General features: G+C 42.0%; 1 protein-coding gene across 1 annotated transcript in view; it reads left to right on the forward strand.

Annotated features, from left to right (window-relative positions):
- The window catches only part of ptch1 (patched 1), a 49,210-nt gene that overhangs the window by 11,407 nt on the left and 22,981 nt on the right, over positions 1-14,822 (forward strand). Inside the window, exons 3-12 of the mRNA XM_063898091.1 lie at positions 2,949-3,138; positions 3,532-3,601; positions 3,729-3,820; positions 5,336-5,534; positions 5,666-5,787; positions 7,519-7,666; positions 9,246-9,377; positions 9,570-9,725; positions 10,016-10,114; positions 11,120-11,245. Coding sequence (XP_063754161.1) covers positions 2,949-3,138; positions 3,532-3,601; positions 3,729-3,820; positions 5,336-5,534; positions 5,666-5,787; positions 7,519-7,666; positions 9,246-9,377; positions 9,570-9,725; positions 10,016-10,114; positions 11,120-11,245 — 1,334 coding nt within the window. The remainder of the gene's footprint in view (positions 1-2,948; positions 3,139-3,531; positions 3,602-3,728; positions 3,821-5,335; positions 5,535-5,665; positions 5,788-7,518; positions 7,667-9,245; positions 9,378-9,569; positions 9,726-10,015; positions 10,115-11,119; positions 11,246-14,822) is intronic.

The raw sequence follows: 14,822 nt of genomic DNA on the forward strand, positions 1-14,822 counted from the left end.
GGCTATGCTGTTGTGTGTTGCATGGAAAAGAGAGAAAGTTGGCAAGGGGAAAAGGGGGTGGGCTGGCTTTGACAGAGGGGCCGGGCTGATTGCCATCATGATCTGGCCAATCGCAGAGTAGTTGTGAATAGAGCAAAGAGAGAGAAAATGAGAGTATAAAGATGAGGGGGAGTTCAGGACTGAAAGGAGGAAGGGGGGTGATGTCAGTTCCTTAGAAACCTACTTTCTCTCCCTTCGTCCCTACCGCCCCCCGTTCCCCGACGTTGATAATAGGGGGGGCCAAGGGTTAATATTATGCAACACACTGAATACCCGCACTGAGCGCCCCAATACAGTGACACACATGGGCCTGCTTCTTCCTCTGTTCTCTTCTCACTTTGATTCTGCGTAGGTATTATATATTTTGTAACAGCTTATTATAGTGTTTGTGATCATTCACAGGCAACAACCATATGCAGATATAACTCACATACACACCGCTGGACATTAAACATTTAAACAGGTGTGTTAATTAAGAGATGGCTTGTGCTGACATGAGAGTCAAAAATCATAGGTTTGGGGCTACGAATAACAACAGTTTTTAACTATGGATTTTTTCTGGAATGATTGTTTAGTCAACAACAGTTCAGAAAAGAATGATAAATACATCACAATGTGAGTCCAAATTGACATACTCACTTAGTAGCAGAGTAAGAGTAACAGTTATTTTAAATGGTGGCTTATTGCTTTTTCCACTAATCAGTTAAGAGACCTGCCATTCCAGCAGCTGTTAATTGATTGATTAATGGATTTGCCAATTGTTGTAAAGAATAGAATCAAGGCAAAGCGAGTGATGCAGAAAGGAAAGAACAAGCAAGAGAATGAAGTGAGTAAGACATAGAGCTAGCATGGGAGGCATTTGTAAGTCGGTGACACTTTGTTTTAGGTCACAGCCGCTGAGCCTGGAGCGGGACACCTTCAAGATATCAACACATGCCGAGGTCAACCAGTTTTCTTAGGAGAAGGAATATGGGAATATGTGTCATTGAAGAAACACAGCTGTGTGTACACACACACTCACACGCTCGCCAGTATGTCAGTGCACACTCACACACTCACACATTTTCTTGGTCCAGCTGGGGTGTTAATTTCACCCCGAGGCTGTGTGAGTGTTGACCCCAAAACGCTGTAACCTCGTGAAGTGTGGAATTCTCTTAAGCCAGAGGCCGTGATGTGCTGTTTCCTGTAGAGAGAGTACATTCCTTTGACTTGTCCCGTTCCTCGCTGTTTGCTGTTAACTTAAGGTTTTGGGTGGCAGTCCACAACTTGGAATGTGTTCATAACAGAAAATGAGTTATTTCTAAACTCGTCCCTCCCATTAATCAGAGCTTTCCTTATCTCCTTGCACATGCAGTATAGAAACTGAGAAAGTAAGCACCTCTTTCTCTTTACCCATGTTCCCATGCTTCCCCTTTGGCGGTGCACCTTAATCAAGCCTCGGGCCAGCTTTGCCTTTTGAGCGTTGAGTGTACCAGACAAGTCGACTTGTTAGTGGACTGTCAGTGTGCGTAAGGTCTAAATCATTTCCATGCGTGCTCTTTTGAAGAGAGGGCTGCTGTAACGTAGCCGTGTAGCTGGCCTATACAGCAGAAAGCATGTCGCTCTGGTTAGCCTAGGCATGCTATTAGTGATGAGTATTATAAACATGCTTTCAGACAGGATCAGATGGGAATGCTGTTTGGGTCCAGAAAAAAAGAAATCAACTGTGTTTTCCTAATGCCCCAAGACATGGCCCCCTCCCTCGCTGTTCCATTGGTCTGACTGGGTGGTCCAGCTCAGCAGAACAGGCATGCTTATGTTCAACTTTGATGCCATTACAATGGGCTGAAAATATTCAATCTATGCCTGCTGTTGCACGAATTGATCGGAATTGTTAAATTGGATTAAGCCATAATAAAATGTTACAGAGTTTTCACACAGTCGGCTGTCTCACTAGGCATTTTGAGTGTGTGGGTGAGCATAAGTGTGTGTGAGCGCAAGGTTGTATGTGAGAGCAAGTTTAAGAAGATGACTATAAATCGCCAAACTTTCACTGAGCATTCAGTCACTGATGGTAGAAGGGCTCAAATCCTCTCCCTGTAAATCACACACTGAAACACTGAACTGAAGGATGCACACACAGGCACACACACAAGTCTCAGACTACATCAAGTTTGAAACCTGCACAAAAACTTGTCAATTAATAAAAGTTAACTCTTGGCTGAAAAATGGACTTCCCATGCTTACGTGACTGCAATTGCCGGCAAACATTTTTGTGTGTTTGGGAGAGAGACCTTGCTAAATTTGCCTTGGCTATGCTGGGGTAGAGCAGGGCAACTAAAGGGCCTGAAAGGCTGCTTTTGTAGCTTGGGCTAGCTTACAGCTCAGAGCGCACGCACAGGGCTTAGTCCCACCACGATACTGGGAGCTAAGCCTGAAAAACAGCCTCTCCCTCTCTCCCTCTCTCTCTCTCTCTTTATCAAACACACACACACACACACACACACACACACACACACACACACACACACACACACACACACACACACACAAACACACACACACACACACACACACACACACACACACACACACTTACATACTGTCACACACAATTGTAGTCAACGTGCTTTGGTGCTGCTGACTTGTTTGCAAAGTTGAGTAGAAACATTCAGTTGTTTGTGTGAAATGTGGATTTGTTGGAGTGATGTTGCTCTTCTGGATTCAACGGAATTAGGATGTTTAGCTTTATAGTGGTACAAGCTCACTGTAAGCAAAGTGCTCTTGTTTGAGATACAAGTGTGATAAGGCTGGGATGAATTTGGGTTTGATTTGCACAGGATTTCTTCTCGGGTCACAGATGTTTTAGCACATTTTTGGGTAAAATTCAATAAATCACTTTTACATTTTATTTACTCTCCTTTTTCCAGTTGGTGGGCGTGTGAACCGGGAACTAATGTACACGCGACAGAATATAGGCGAGGAGGCCATGTTTAACCCTCAGCTAATGATCCAGACGCCGCGGGAGGACGGAGCAAATGTTTTAACGGTGGATGCACTCCTACAGCACCTGGAGTCAGCTCTCCGAGCCAGCAGAGTTCATGTTTACCTTTATAACAGGTAACTAACTTCCCAATCATGTCTACCTGTTTTCCAGCTTTGCCTGATGTCTCCATGTCTTTATCATAAAATAAAATGACTTTATTTGCACACAAAAAATATCTCAAAGGGCAATATAATGAAATGAAATAACAATATTCCCAAAACAAATACATAAAGCTTTCAGTTTGTAGTTTCTGGCATTGTTGTATTTCATTGGACTGTTTTATAGAATAATCTGACATTTTCTCCGGCCCATATTTGTCCATATATTGGATATACATAGCATACCTGTATCTGGATTCAGCTATGATTTTTCCAGCAATTCCTCATAATGATTATAGATGTTTTATTTTTCTTCTTTTCTTAGTCTAGCCAAAGAGGCTCATGGTGTTCTTCTGTTCTCCTTTTCAGACAATGGAAATTAGAAAGCTTGTGCTACAAATCAGGTGAACAAGTCACAGAAACTCATTTGATGAACCGGGTAAGTTTTAAATGACATTGAAACATGACCATCTTTTTGTCTCTGATGTATTTTCCTGTATACACTTCCTGTTCCTGTCAATGTGTGTGAAACCTGCTGTGTGTGGGCCATGTGTTTGTCCAATTAGATCATAGAAGAGCTACACCCCTGCCTCATCATCACCCCTTTGGACTGTTTCTGGGAGGGAGCCAAGCTCCACTCTGGAACGTTCTATCTACCGTAAGTACCAACATGTAATTTTACTAAGCAAACTCTGTATTTTATAATGTGTTAGCACAATCACAACAGACTGATCTCTTTCATGTTCAAATTTCATTTAATTTGATCAAATAATCGATTCTAAGAATTTCTAATTTGGCACAAATAAGCTCTCCTCACTGTAAGTCAAACTGATTTAAATTATGTTCGTCATCAACAAGTCTTTGACCGCTGATGTCATGAGTGATTGCCATGCAATTATTGTACACTGTTATATTATTTCAGACATATTCAGAAAAGGGGGAGATCTTGTTTTTACCACTTTAGTAGAAGCTGCCCAAAAAAGCTCAACCCATCCTCCAAAGAGGACCGTGTGTGTGTGTGTGTGTGTGTGTGTGTGTGTGTGTGTGTGTGTGTGTGTGTGTGTGTGTGTGTGTGTGTGTGTGTGTGTGTGTGTGTGTGTGTGTGTGTGTGTGTGTGTGTGTGTGTGTGTGTGTGTGTGTGTGTGTCGTCCCCTCTGAAGGCTCTATTGTAGTGGTTGCTGGCATGCGTATCGCTGGCGGTAGTTTCTCTCCAGCCCTGGGCCTCACACCATTGTCTGCCCCTTCTGTTGCTAATGGCCTGCTGCTACAGTAAGACTCAGCAGAGCTTTACCTCTGCATGTGTGTGTGCACTTATTGTGTGTGCCATTTCCACCAGTGCATACATGTGTTAGGGGACATGTGTGTATATCAGTGTGTGTGTGTTTGTATGTGTGTGTGTGTGTGTGTGTGTGTGTGTGTGTGTGTGTGTGTGTGTGTGTGTGTGTGTGTGTGTGTGTGTGTGTGTGTGTGTGTGTGTGTGTGTGTGTGTGTGTGTGTGTGTGTGTGTGTGTGTGTGTGTGTTGAAGTTGGTCTCAAATGGTAAATAAGGTTTTTACTATGTTCTGGTTGGAAGGCTGGGAATAATAACCCAAGCCTGGTTAAGCATATACAATGTGGTCTGAATGACAGAGAGGGAGAGAGATTCAGAGAACGGGAGATAGGAATGTGTTAGGCTTAGAGAGACAAGGACTGGTTTGGAGCAGGAATTCAGCACTGTGCCATTGCATCATGGGAATTTGTCTCTTATATTGTTTTCTGTCACTTAGCAAGAAAGACATTACTTTCTTTTTTTTTCTGAGGTAAATCTAGAGGTGATAACACCCAAACACAATGCAATCCATTCAGCCTTTGATACACTGGTCTTAGAATACACACCCAACACATACTAATACATTTCTACTAATATTTTCTCAAATCTAATTGGCAAAGGAATTTTTAACAGAAAGATGTATCTATTATAGATAAACATACATTTTGTAGAAGCATATAATGTGTTTGCCCTTAAAGGAAAATGGCAACTTAATTTTTACAGTTTTGAGAATCATTTCCAATATGAACTAACTATCCAACTAACAACAATAGTAGTGCTCAATAAGGTGCAGAATCACAACATCTTCAAACATGGTTGAAGTTATGGTTAAACAGTATTCTTGTTTAATTGTATCTTTTGCAGAGGTGAAGACCCTCTTCAGTGGACCAACCTTGACCCAAAGGAGTTCCTTGATAAATTACGAAAGGATAACTTCAACATGGAAGGTTTTGAGGAGATGTTGCAAAAGGCAGATGTTGGACATGGCTACATGGATAGGCCCTGTTTAAACCCTGCTGACCCCGACTGCCCCCTCACTGCGCCCAATAAGAACTCAACCAAGGTAGGCACATATTTTAGCTCAAGCTTTAGGCTCTGAATATATATGTGTACACATTTATATGTTTGGTAAAGTCTTCAGTGAGACAAGCTGCTGACAGCTATTTTTCTCGCCTGTTGCTTTTAATGCACCAGCCATTCGACGTGGCGAGGGTTCTGAGTGGTGGCTGCCATGGTCTGTCCAGGAAGTACATGCACTGGCAGGAGGAACTGATCGTAGGAGGGACCACCAAGAATGGCAGCGGACCCCTGCTCAGGTAACATACCCAAACTTACACATACACACCCTCATAAACACTGCTGTGATCACTGCAGGGCTTATTCTGGAAAAAGCGTGTGTTTTTTTGTTCTTTTATGCTCTCGGAAACGGCACATGCATGCATGCGTGTGTGCGGTGTGCTGTAAATCTTGCAGTCATTAGCAGATTCCAGTGAAATCTTAGAGCTCCAGCTGTTCCTGCTCAGCTCTGCGCTCTGCTTGGACACTACCCACTCATATACACTCATGTACACACTCATGTACACATACACATATACACACACACACACACAGTGTGATCTATTGCCCGTATATCAAAATATACAGCAATGTTGGGTACATGGACTTATATCCAGCAGAAGCTCCAGGAACAAGTTAAAGATTATCTTGTACAGATACTTAATATACACATTTTTATATGTGCAATATGCTGTATGCCCTTCATAACAAAACACATGACATTGAGTCAATGACACAAACACAGGAATAAAAAAAACTTCAATCATAAGAATCTTCTTTTAACAGAGGAGAGTTCTACAACTATCCAACATTTTTACAAATAATGGGACGCTTAATAATATGAAATTGCAAAGTTTGCACATGCATTTACACACACAGGCAAATCCCCAAATACATGTACACGCATACTGATCCCAGAGTACAGTGGGGTGCGTTGTTTGTTTGGTGGTTGTGTTTTTTCCTGGCAAGATTGGGTCATTAGGGTGTCTGTGCGTGCCTGCCTGCCTGCCTGCCTGCCTGCCTGCCTGCCTGCCTGCCTGCCTTCGTGTGTGTGTGTGTGTGTGTGTGTGTGTGTGTGTGTGTGTGTGTGTGTGTGTGTGTGTGTGTGTGTGTGTGTGTGTGTGTGTGTGTGTGTGTGTGTGTGTGTGTGTGTGTGTGTGTGTGTGTGTGTGTGTGTGTGTGTGTGCTTGTGGTTTAGTTGCTCAGTCCACTGAGCTGTTACTGCTGGCACTTAATTCCTACATCTTGTTTACTAACTGCCACCATTACTGTGATTATCAACATACTACAGACATCACATTCATAAAGAGAACGTAGAGCTTATCCCTGCCCTTTTGGTTTATACAATTTGACAATCTGAAACTGCTTTTTCACTGTTTTAAAAATGTTCTTTAAATGACTTATTAATCTAATATTTAAGTACCGTCATAATGTATGCACCAGGACGGTGCATTCCTCATTACACTGGATACCTTTGCCCTTTTAAAATGTGTTTGAACAAAATTATAATCTTACAGATATATAAAGGTTTAGAAATCAAACATGTCTGGCATTTTGGTTTGAAGAGTTCAATCTTGTGTCCTTCTCTTTTCTCCCTGTTGGTGTGGTGCCCCTGATAGACTTTGTTATTTTGAAACACTCAGCCTGAAAATACTGTAACATGGGCAAGTGTCCAGAGATTGCCGAATATTAACTGCATTTCTTGTCTGCAGACTGATTTGTATGAGTTGAATGTCAGTCAATGGTGGGAATAAATAAAAACTGATAAATGTGTATTTGACATTTCAAAATCCAAGTTTCCATCCTCTTGGATTTGATATGCACACTCCATAAGCCAGTTGATCACCTTCTGTTCTTCTCATGTAAACATTATGTGGTCAGTAAAAGCTTGCACCTCATTTACCTCCGTATTTTTTTTATCTCCCTCTTTCATCCCTTCCAACGTTTCCTCCTTCTCACTCTGTCACCCTACCTCCTTCCCTTATTTCCAGTGCCCAAGCCTTACAGACCATGTTCCAGCTGATGACTCCCAAGCAGATGTTTGAGCACTTTCGTGGCTATGAGATGGTTTCCCACATCAACTGGAATGAAGAAAAGGCTGCAGCTATACTGGAAGCCTGGCAGAGGAAATACTCTGAGGTAAGGGACCAAAGCACTCAGAAACCAGAGAGCGAGAGATCCATAAAAGGGAAAAGAAATCTACCCTAAATCCTCTACAACCACATTGTAAATCTGAGACCGGATACAGGTGAACATGGAAAGGCCCCATCCAAAGCCTGGGCCCCTGATAGATACTAGAATCACTGTTGGTGTGTGGTAAAGGGCTATAGCTTTCCTCTCCATGCTCAGTAGAGAGGAGCAATAGAGCAACAGGCTGAGCATGTCTGGAATACATTAAGGGAGGGCTGGATATCTCTCTCTCCTTCTCTCCCGCGCTCTTGTTCTCTCTCTCTTTAACTCGCGTAAAAACACACATGCAAACACACTCAGAAGTGCACACACAATCACTTTCCCAGCTGTGGCCCCATTGGTGGCTCATGTGTGACATCATCTGGTCTTTGTTTTGGGGGGCCCAACCTCTGTTCGACATGGTGTGACCTTGTGTGTGTGCGCCATTTGTCTTGGGGCCCAGAGACCACTGATGGATAGTCGAGAGGTGTGACTGTTTATCAGAACTCAGTGTTTTTTATAGCAGTCATCAAAGAAATAAAAGATGGCAAACTATTTGTAGACTGTGAATGTGTGTTTATCTGTTTGCAGTGTGTAAGAATAGTATGTGCATGCAGGTCGGTATGTGCCTTACATATGTGCAAGTTCACACGTAGGTACAAAAGTGTGTGTGATCTAGTGCGTGTTTCCTAATGTGTGTAAGCCAGCATTGCTCCCCACTGAGCAGTAACTGCAGTTCAGTGTGAAGCCATCTGTCTGCCCTGAGATAATGAGAGGGAGAGGGTGGGTCAAGGTACTGTCTGCAGATTATTTCGAATACCTCTTACAACAGAGGCAGAGCTTATTATTTAGGGCTGCTGCAGTATGTGTTGTGGTTTTGAGTGATATTTACTTATTCCATACCAAAAACAGGCATTATACATATTATATTTTTTGTCATACACAGCTCTATTGTAATTTCTGCTATTATGTAAATTGCTTCCACCGCACATTTAAGTTTTGAGAAGTTGATCCGTACCTATTTGTGTCTAGGTTTGTTGGTGTGTTAAGTTGTATCTCCTTACCTCATATTTTAGATTTTCAATATATTTAGTTTTTATGAAGTGTTGCTGGTTTGTATTGAATTGCCTGTGCAATTTTTCTCTATATCGTTGCTCTGTCAGTCAGCTATACCCATTAAGGTTTTATTAAGAAGTGCCATTTGAGAAGGGTAGGGATCATTAGAATTCAACATTGTTCTGTAAAGACCTGCACTGATTTTTTTTAGGTTAAAACTACTAGAAAGAAAGAAAGAAAGAAATGTAAAGGTGAACACAATATTTAACCATGTAAGAACTATGGCTGAGGATCTTTTAACTGGACTGTGAGCATTTGCTGAGCTGCTGCTGGACTGAGAGTAAATTAACCTCCAGCTTGTTGTTTCATGTCATTCCAAATGTTTTTTACTGCCTTATTGGAAGTTGGTTTAATTACTATTCATTTTTACCTTCTCTCCAGTCATTTTGAATGTTGCTTTTCTTCACTATCTATCTCTTTCTCTCTTTTCTAGGCGGTGCTGCAGAGTGTTGCAGCAAATTCGTCTCAGAAGGTCTTGTCTTTCACCTCCACCACTCTGGAAGATATTCTCAAGTCTTTCTCTGACATCAGCGTCATCCGTGTGGCCAGTGGATATCTGCTTATGGTGAGAGCAGAGCCAGAGAAAAGACCTAATACATTTACAAATACACTTGATATTCGGTAAACACATTCTGTAATGTCTAGTCTCAGATTGAGGAAGACACAAATCAAAATAGAAGGCTAAATGTTTGATGATTAACCTACACATGTAACAGGTTGACTGAACCTTTGATTTCTTGTTCGGTGTATGTCCCAGCTGGCTTATGCTTGCCTTACCATGCTACGGTGGGACTGTGCCAAGTCTCAGGGTGCTGTTGGGTTGGCAGGGGTCTTGCTGGTGACACTGTCAGTGGCAGCTGGCCTGGGCCTCTGCTCTCTCCTGGGCATTTCCTTCAATGCTGCCACCACACAGGTAACTCACACACATACCACTGGCACATACTGAAATGTTGTTCTATGATTAACACGATGACATTAAATGTTGTCATTTGACAACCCGTGATTATATAAATCTTTTAAAAATTGTCAAAGGTTTGTTTCTGTCTGCTTTGCTTTTTTTTTACCATCCAATATAATTTAACATTAGTTGGGTAATACTCAAAACATGTAACATTCTGTTGACGAGAAGCTAAAAACGACCAAAACTGTATGTAGTCCTTTATGTGGCTCTTGGAGCTCATGAAATATGTGTTTTTGCTACAGGTGCTACCCTTCTTGGCTCTGGGTGTTGGAGTGGACGATGTTTTCCTCCTCGCTCATGCCTTCAGTGAGACGGGACAAAACAAGAGGATCCCTTTCGAGGTGAGGCAAATATCCACACTGCTCCTTACCCCCTCTGCTGTCTTATCTCCTCAATAGAGGAATGTGTGAAAGCGTGTCTATGCCTGTGATGTAAGATCCAACAACCTGTGCCACACACTCAGTCCGCTTATTTAAGCAATGTTCAATATTTAATATTTCCCTTTTTGAATATTAAAAAGTGACCAATTAAATCATAAATCAAAAATGTCTCTCACAAACAGATCAAGGCATATACAGAGTTAAACATTGGCAGAAACCTGCTTTTAAATAAGGGTAAATAGAGTAGATATCTGCAACCTCATCTGGATATGTGCCTGTGTGTGGTTTTTTTTTGGAATGGAATAAATGTATCTCCAGAGGGGGAAAAACACAGGCAAGTATTTGCTTGTTTTTGTTTTCCCCTGCTTCTCTCCCCTTCTAGCCCTTGTCACTATGCCTCCCTCATCCCTCAACTTCCTTTGTGTGGTTAAGATAAAAACTAAACAGAGCTGAACCTGATCTTTCCTGTCTGACACACACACACACACATACACACACACACACACACACACACACACACACACACACACACACACACACACACACACACACACACACACACACACACACACACACACACACACACACACAGAAACACACACACAAGGAAACACGCGCCTGCAAGCACTCCCTGTGTGGTCGTGCTCGTCCTTAAGTCTTCACACTAATGCTGCCAAACCTTGAAGGGGTGTGCATGCTTATCACTAAATATATATCAAAAAGAAAAAGTAAGTCAATCATCAGTCATGATTACACTGATAATGTATTTATTTCCTTAACTCTTCAAACAGAAGTTGACGTGCCCAGGTGGATTATTTAAGAGCACTTCAGGGCTTAAAGAAACGCTGCAATCACTGTCAGTCATATCAGTGTTATGATAATTGAAAATAATCTCAAGTATTACACGTTTGCCTTTGGCTATCATTGCCTTTCCTTTCATCTATATCTCTCTCTCCTATCTGTCAGGATCGTACAGGGGAGTGTCTGAAGAGGACAGGGGCCAGCGTGGCTCTCACCTCCATCAGCAACGTCACCGCTTTTTTCATGGCAGCCCTCATCCCCATCCCAGCGCTCAGAGCCTTTTCTCTACAGGTATATACAGGTATTGAGTGTGCGTGTGTGTGTTTGAGAGTTAGGTCGTGGGGGGCCCCTCTTTCACTAACATTCTTGTTCCAGTCCTCATTGGCACCAGATTTCTCCAGACAGTTGTTTTATTGATTTCTTTCATCAAACTGAAAGGCTGTGTATGTATGTGTGTTTGAGGCATAGTGTGTGTTTTGATAAATCCATCTAGCCCTCTCCCTCTCCGTCTTTGAGGCTGTTTAGTGGTGGACTCGGTGTCTGTCCAGATTGTGGCTGAGGTCCATGTAACTGAATACCTCTGCATGTTTGTGTGTGTACTTGGATATACTCACGCACATGTGCATGTGTGAGTTGTAGTATCTGTGTGGGAGGTTTAAAAAGCAATAGTCGTGTGTGTGTGTGTGTGTGTGTGTGTGTGTGTGTGTGTGTGTGTGTGTGTGTGTGTGTGTGTGTGTGTGTGTGTGTGTGTATGTGTGTGTGTGTGTGTTTGTGTGTCTGTGTGTGTGTAAAGGTGGGGGGAATCCAGAGGGGAGCTCTGACTTTTCTAACATCTGTCCATAATTATAGACGTCACCAGAACAGTAAAAACAGGGACAGAGATGTCTGTCAGTCTGACAAAATGCCTCACAAAGATACATACTGTAAAGAGAACACAATAACGGTCAAAATATTTGAAGATGCCTACTGTATATAAGGGCTGGGTCTTTCCAGCTTCTTGAGAAATAAATTGGAAACCACAAAAATAAATTGGGTGTTAAGTAGGTTCATTAGATTGGTGGTAGTGGTATCCTTAACGAAGAAGAAGAGGGCGCGTGATCCCTGAACAGGCACAATATAATGCGTAGGGAGAAAGAGGAAGAGGATTTGGTCCTTCCTTAATGTGCAAGACTAGAATATAGAGAGGTTTTTAGTTTAAATATTAACAGATCATTTTAGTTGATTGTGTAGTCCTTTTTTCAGAGGCTTTTTTTTACAATTTGGTAATTACCTTACAGCAGGGGTCTCCAACCTTTTCCCCTCTGAGAGCTACCTCTAAAGAAAAAAAATTACGGAGAGCTACTTGTGTTTTATATCATGTGTAACATTTATTCACACGTATCTAAATCCCTGAATAAGGTTTCGTTTGGCACAAGCATATACGGAACATAAATCCAACACTCACTTTTTGTGTAAGAACATTAATACTCAAATTAAACTCAAAGTCTGCATGTCAAAACATTTCTTTCTCTTTTCAACAACATATTTTTTTTGCATGAACATTTTCAAAATATTGGCAGCCAATACTCACACTCAAAATACAGAAATGTAATTACATATGTATCAGTATGCATGTCTATGCATTTCTTTCTTTTCAGCTATCACTGATAAACTCACATGTTTTGCATAACATTTACAAAACACTGACCTCTTATACTCACACTTTGTGTGAAAACATAGCCCAAATTGAACTCATCAGCATATGCATTTTTTTATCTGTTCAAACTATAAAACACAGTAAACTCACATTTTTTGCATAACATTTACAAAACACTGACACTTTGTCAAAACATAACTCACACCTTTGAAATCACATAGGCTACTATTGATGTTGAACAATTATAACTTCTTAACTTTGTCCACATCACACTTTCAGTAATTTATTCACTAGTCTACATATTCAGTCAAGCACCTTTAGTTAGTGAGATACCTGGCACTGCATGGTGCCAACAAGAGAGCTGTATGCTGGAATATACCCACTTAGGTTCACTCTTATGGAGTCTTTCAAATGTTCATCTGTCAGTCTTGTTCTGAACTTAGATTTGATGACATTCATGTCAGAAAAAGAAGATTCACAGAGGTATGTAGACCCAAACAAAGCAGCTGTCTTCAGAGCTGCTTGACACAGATTCTTATAGTTTTCTGGCTCAACCAAGCTCCAGAAATGTTCAGCATGCTGTTGAGATTTCAGCTGTATGTCGTTTTGGAGGTTTAAAAGTTCCATTTCCATTTCCACAGGATCGATACAGAAAAGGTCTGCCATCTGCCCAGAAATCTAACTAATGTCCACATTCATGAATGGGTTGGCAATTAATGTCACACAGGGCTCAAGTCTCTCAAAGTCTCTGAACCTGTCTGCAAACTCCTGGCCAAGCTTGATCAAGAGGTCACAGTACTTCTCTGTGTTCAAAGCATCAGCTACCCCTGCATGGGTTTCCAAAACCTTTGTGACAGAGGGGAAATGCTGGAATCTTTTGGCCTTCAACTGCTGGATGAAAAAGGCCAGTTTTTCGCTGAACGCGTTAACAGCACTGATCATGTTGCAGACGTCTTTCTCTTTACCTTGCAACTGTACGTTCAAGTTATTCATTTTCTCAGTTACATCTGTCAAAAACGCATATCAAGGACCCACACTGCATCAGATAACAAGGTGGTGTCCTCCCCCCTCTCTTCCAAGAAAATCTTGATTTCACCCAGCAAGGAAAAGAATCGTTGCAGTACTTTACCCTTACTGAGCCATCTGATGTCAGTGTGGAGCAGGAGATCTCCATAGGCCACAGTGCATTCCTCCAGGAATTGCTTGAAGGTCCTGTGTTGCTTAGTCTTTGCTCTGATGGAGTTGATAATCTTGACAACCGGCTCCATGACATGTTCAAATCCCATGACCTTCGCGCATAAAGCCTGCTGGTGAATTATGCAATGGTAGGCCAGAAATGGCGGAAACTCTGGGTCTGCTTTGCATCGGGCAATAAATCCAGAGTGACGACCTGTCATCGCTGGTGCTCCGTCAGTGGTTATTGACACCAGCTTTTCAATAGGGATCTTCTGTTCCGTGAAGTAGTTCTTCACAGCATTGTAAATATCGACTCCCCTTGTTGTAGTTTTCAATGAAAGTAAAGTCAAAAACTCTTCATGCACAGTGAAATCATCAAAAACCATGAGGATGAAAACAGCCAGCTGGGCTGTATCGCTCGCGTCAACAGATTCATCCAGCTGAATAGAAAACCATTTACACCTGTTAATGTCAGTTTCCAACTGTCTTCCCGCATCCACAGCCAGTGCAGACACTCTCCTTGCCATTGTATTTGCACCAAGTTGTACATCAGCAAAAGCAGACAATATTTCTGTCTTGCATTTATGGTCCTTGAATAAAGTTTCAGCCACCGCGGTCATGGCCTCCTTTACAACACTGCCATCAGTGAAGGCCTTTTTGCGTTTTGTCAGGATGTGCGCCACTTTAAACGAAGCCTCCGTACAAGCAGTAGCCTTCTGTGCTGGTCTGGTAAAAACAGACTGCTGTCGTTGTAGCTGTATTTTCAGGTCCTTTATCTTTTCTTTTCGTAGATTGCTACCAGCGGGAAAGTTCAGTGAGAAGGTGCTGTGGACTGTGGTGAAATGGCGCTCCACATTGCATTTTTTACCGCCACGCTTATTCCACAGATCAAACAAACACACTTGTCCTTTACACTTGTCAAACAAAAGTCTATTTCCCAATTCTCGTGAAAAAAGTATGTTTTCCGCCTCTTGCTGCATTCATGCCATGGTCAAGCTAATGCCGCGTTCGGTGTTTGCCGCGTTTACATCGGAGGTCGGAGGTCGGAACTGGGAG

Source organism: Eleginops maclovinus, chromosome 12 (assembly GCF_036324505.1).
Source record: "Eleginops maclovinus isolate JMC-PN-2008 ecotype Puerto Natales chromosome 12, JC_Emac_rtc_rv5, whole genome shotgun sequence".
NCBI classification, from domain to species: Eukaryota; Metazoa; Chordata; class Actinopteri; order Perciformes; family Eleginopidae; genus Eleginops; species Eleginops maclovinus.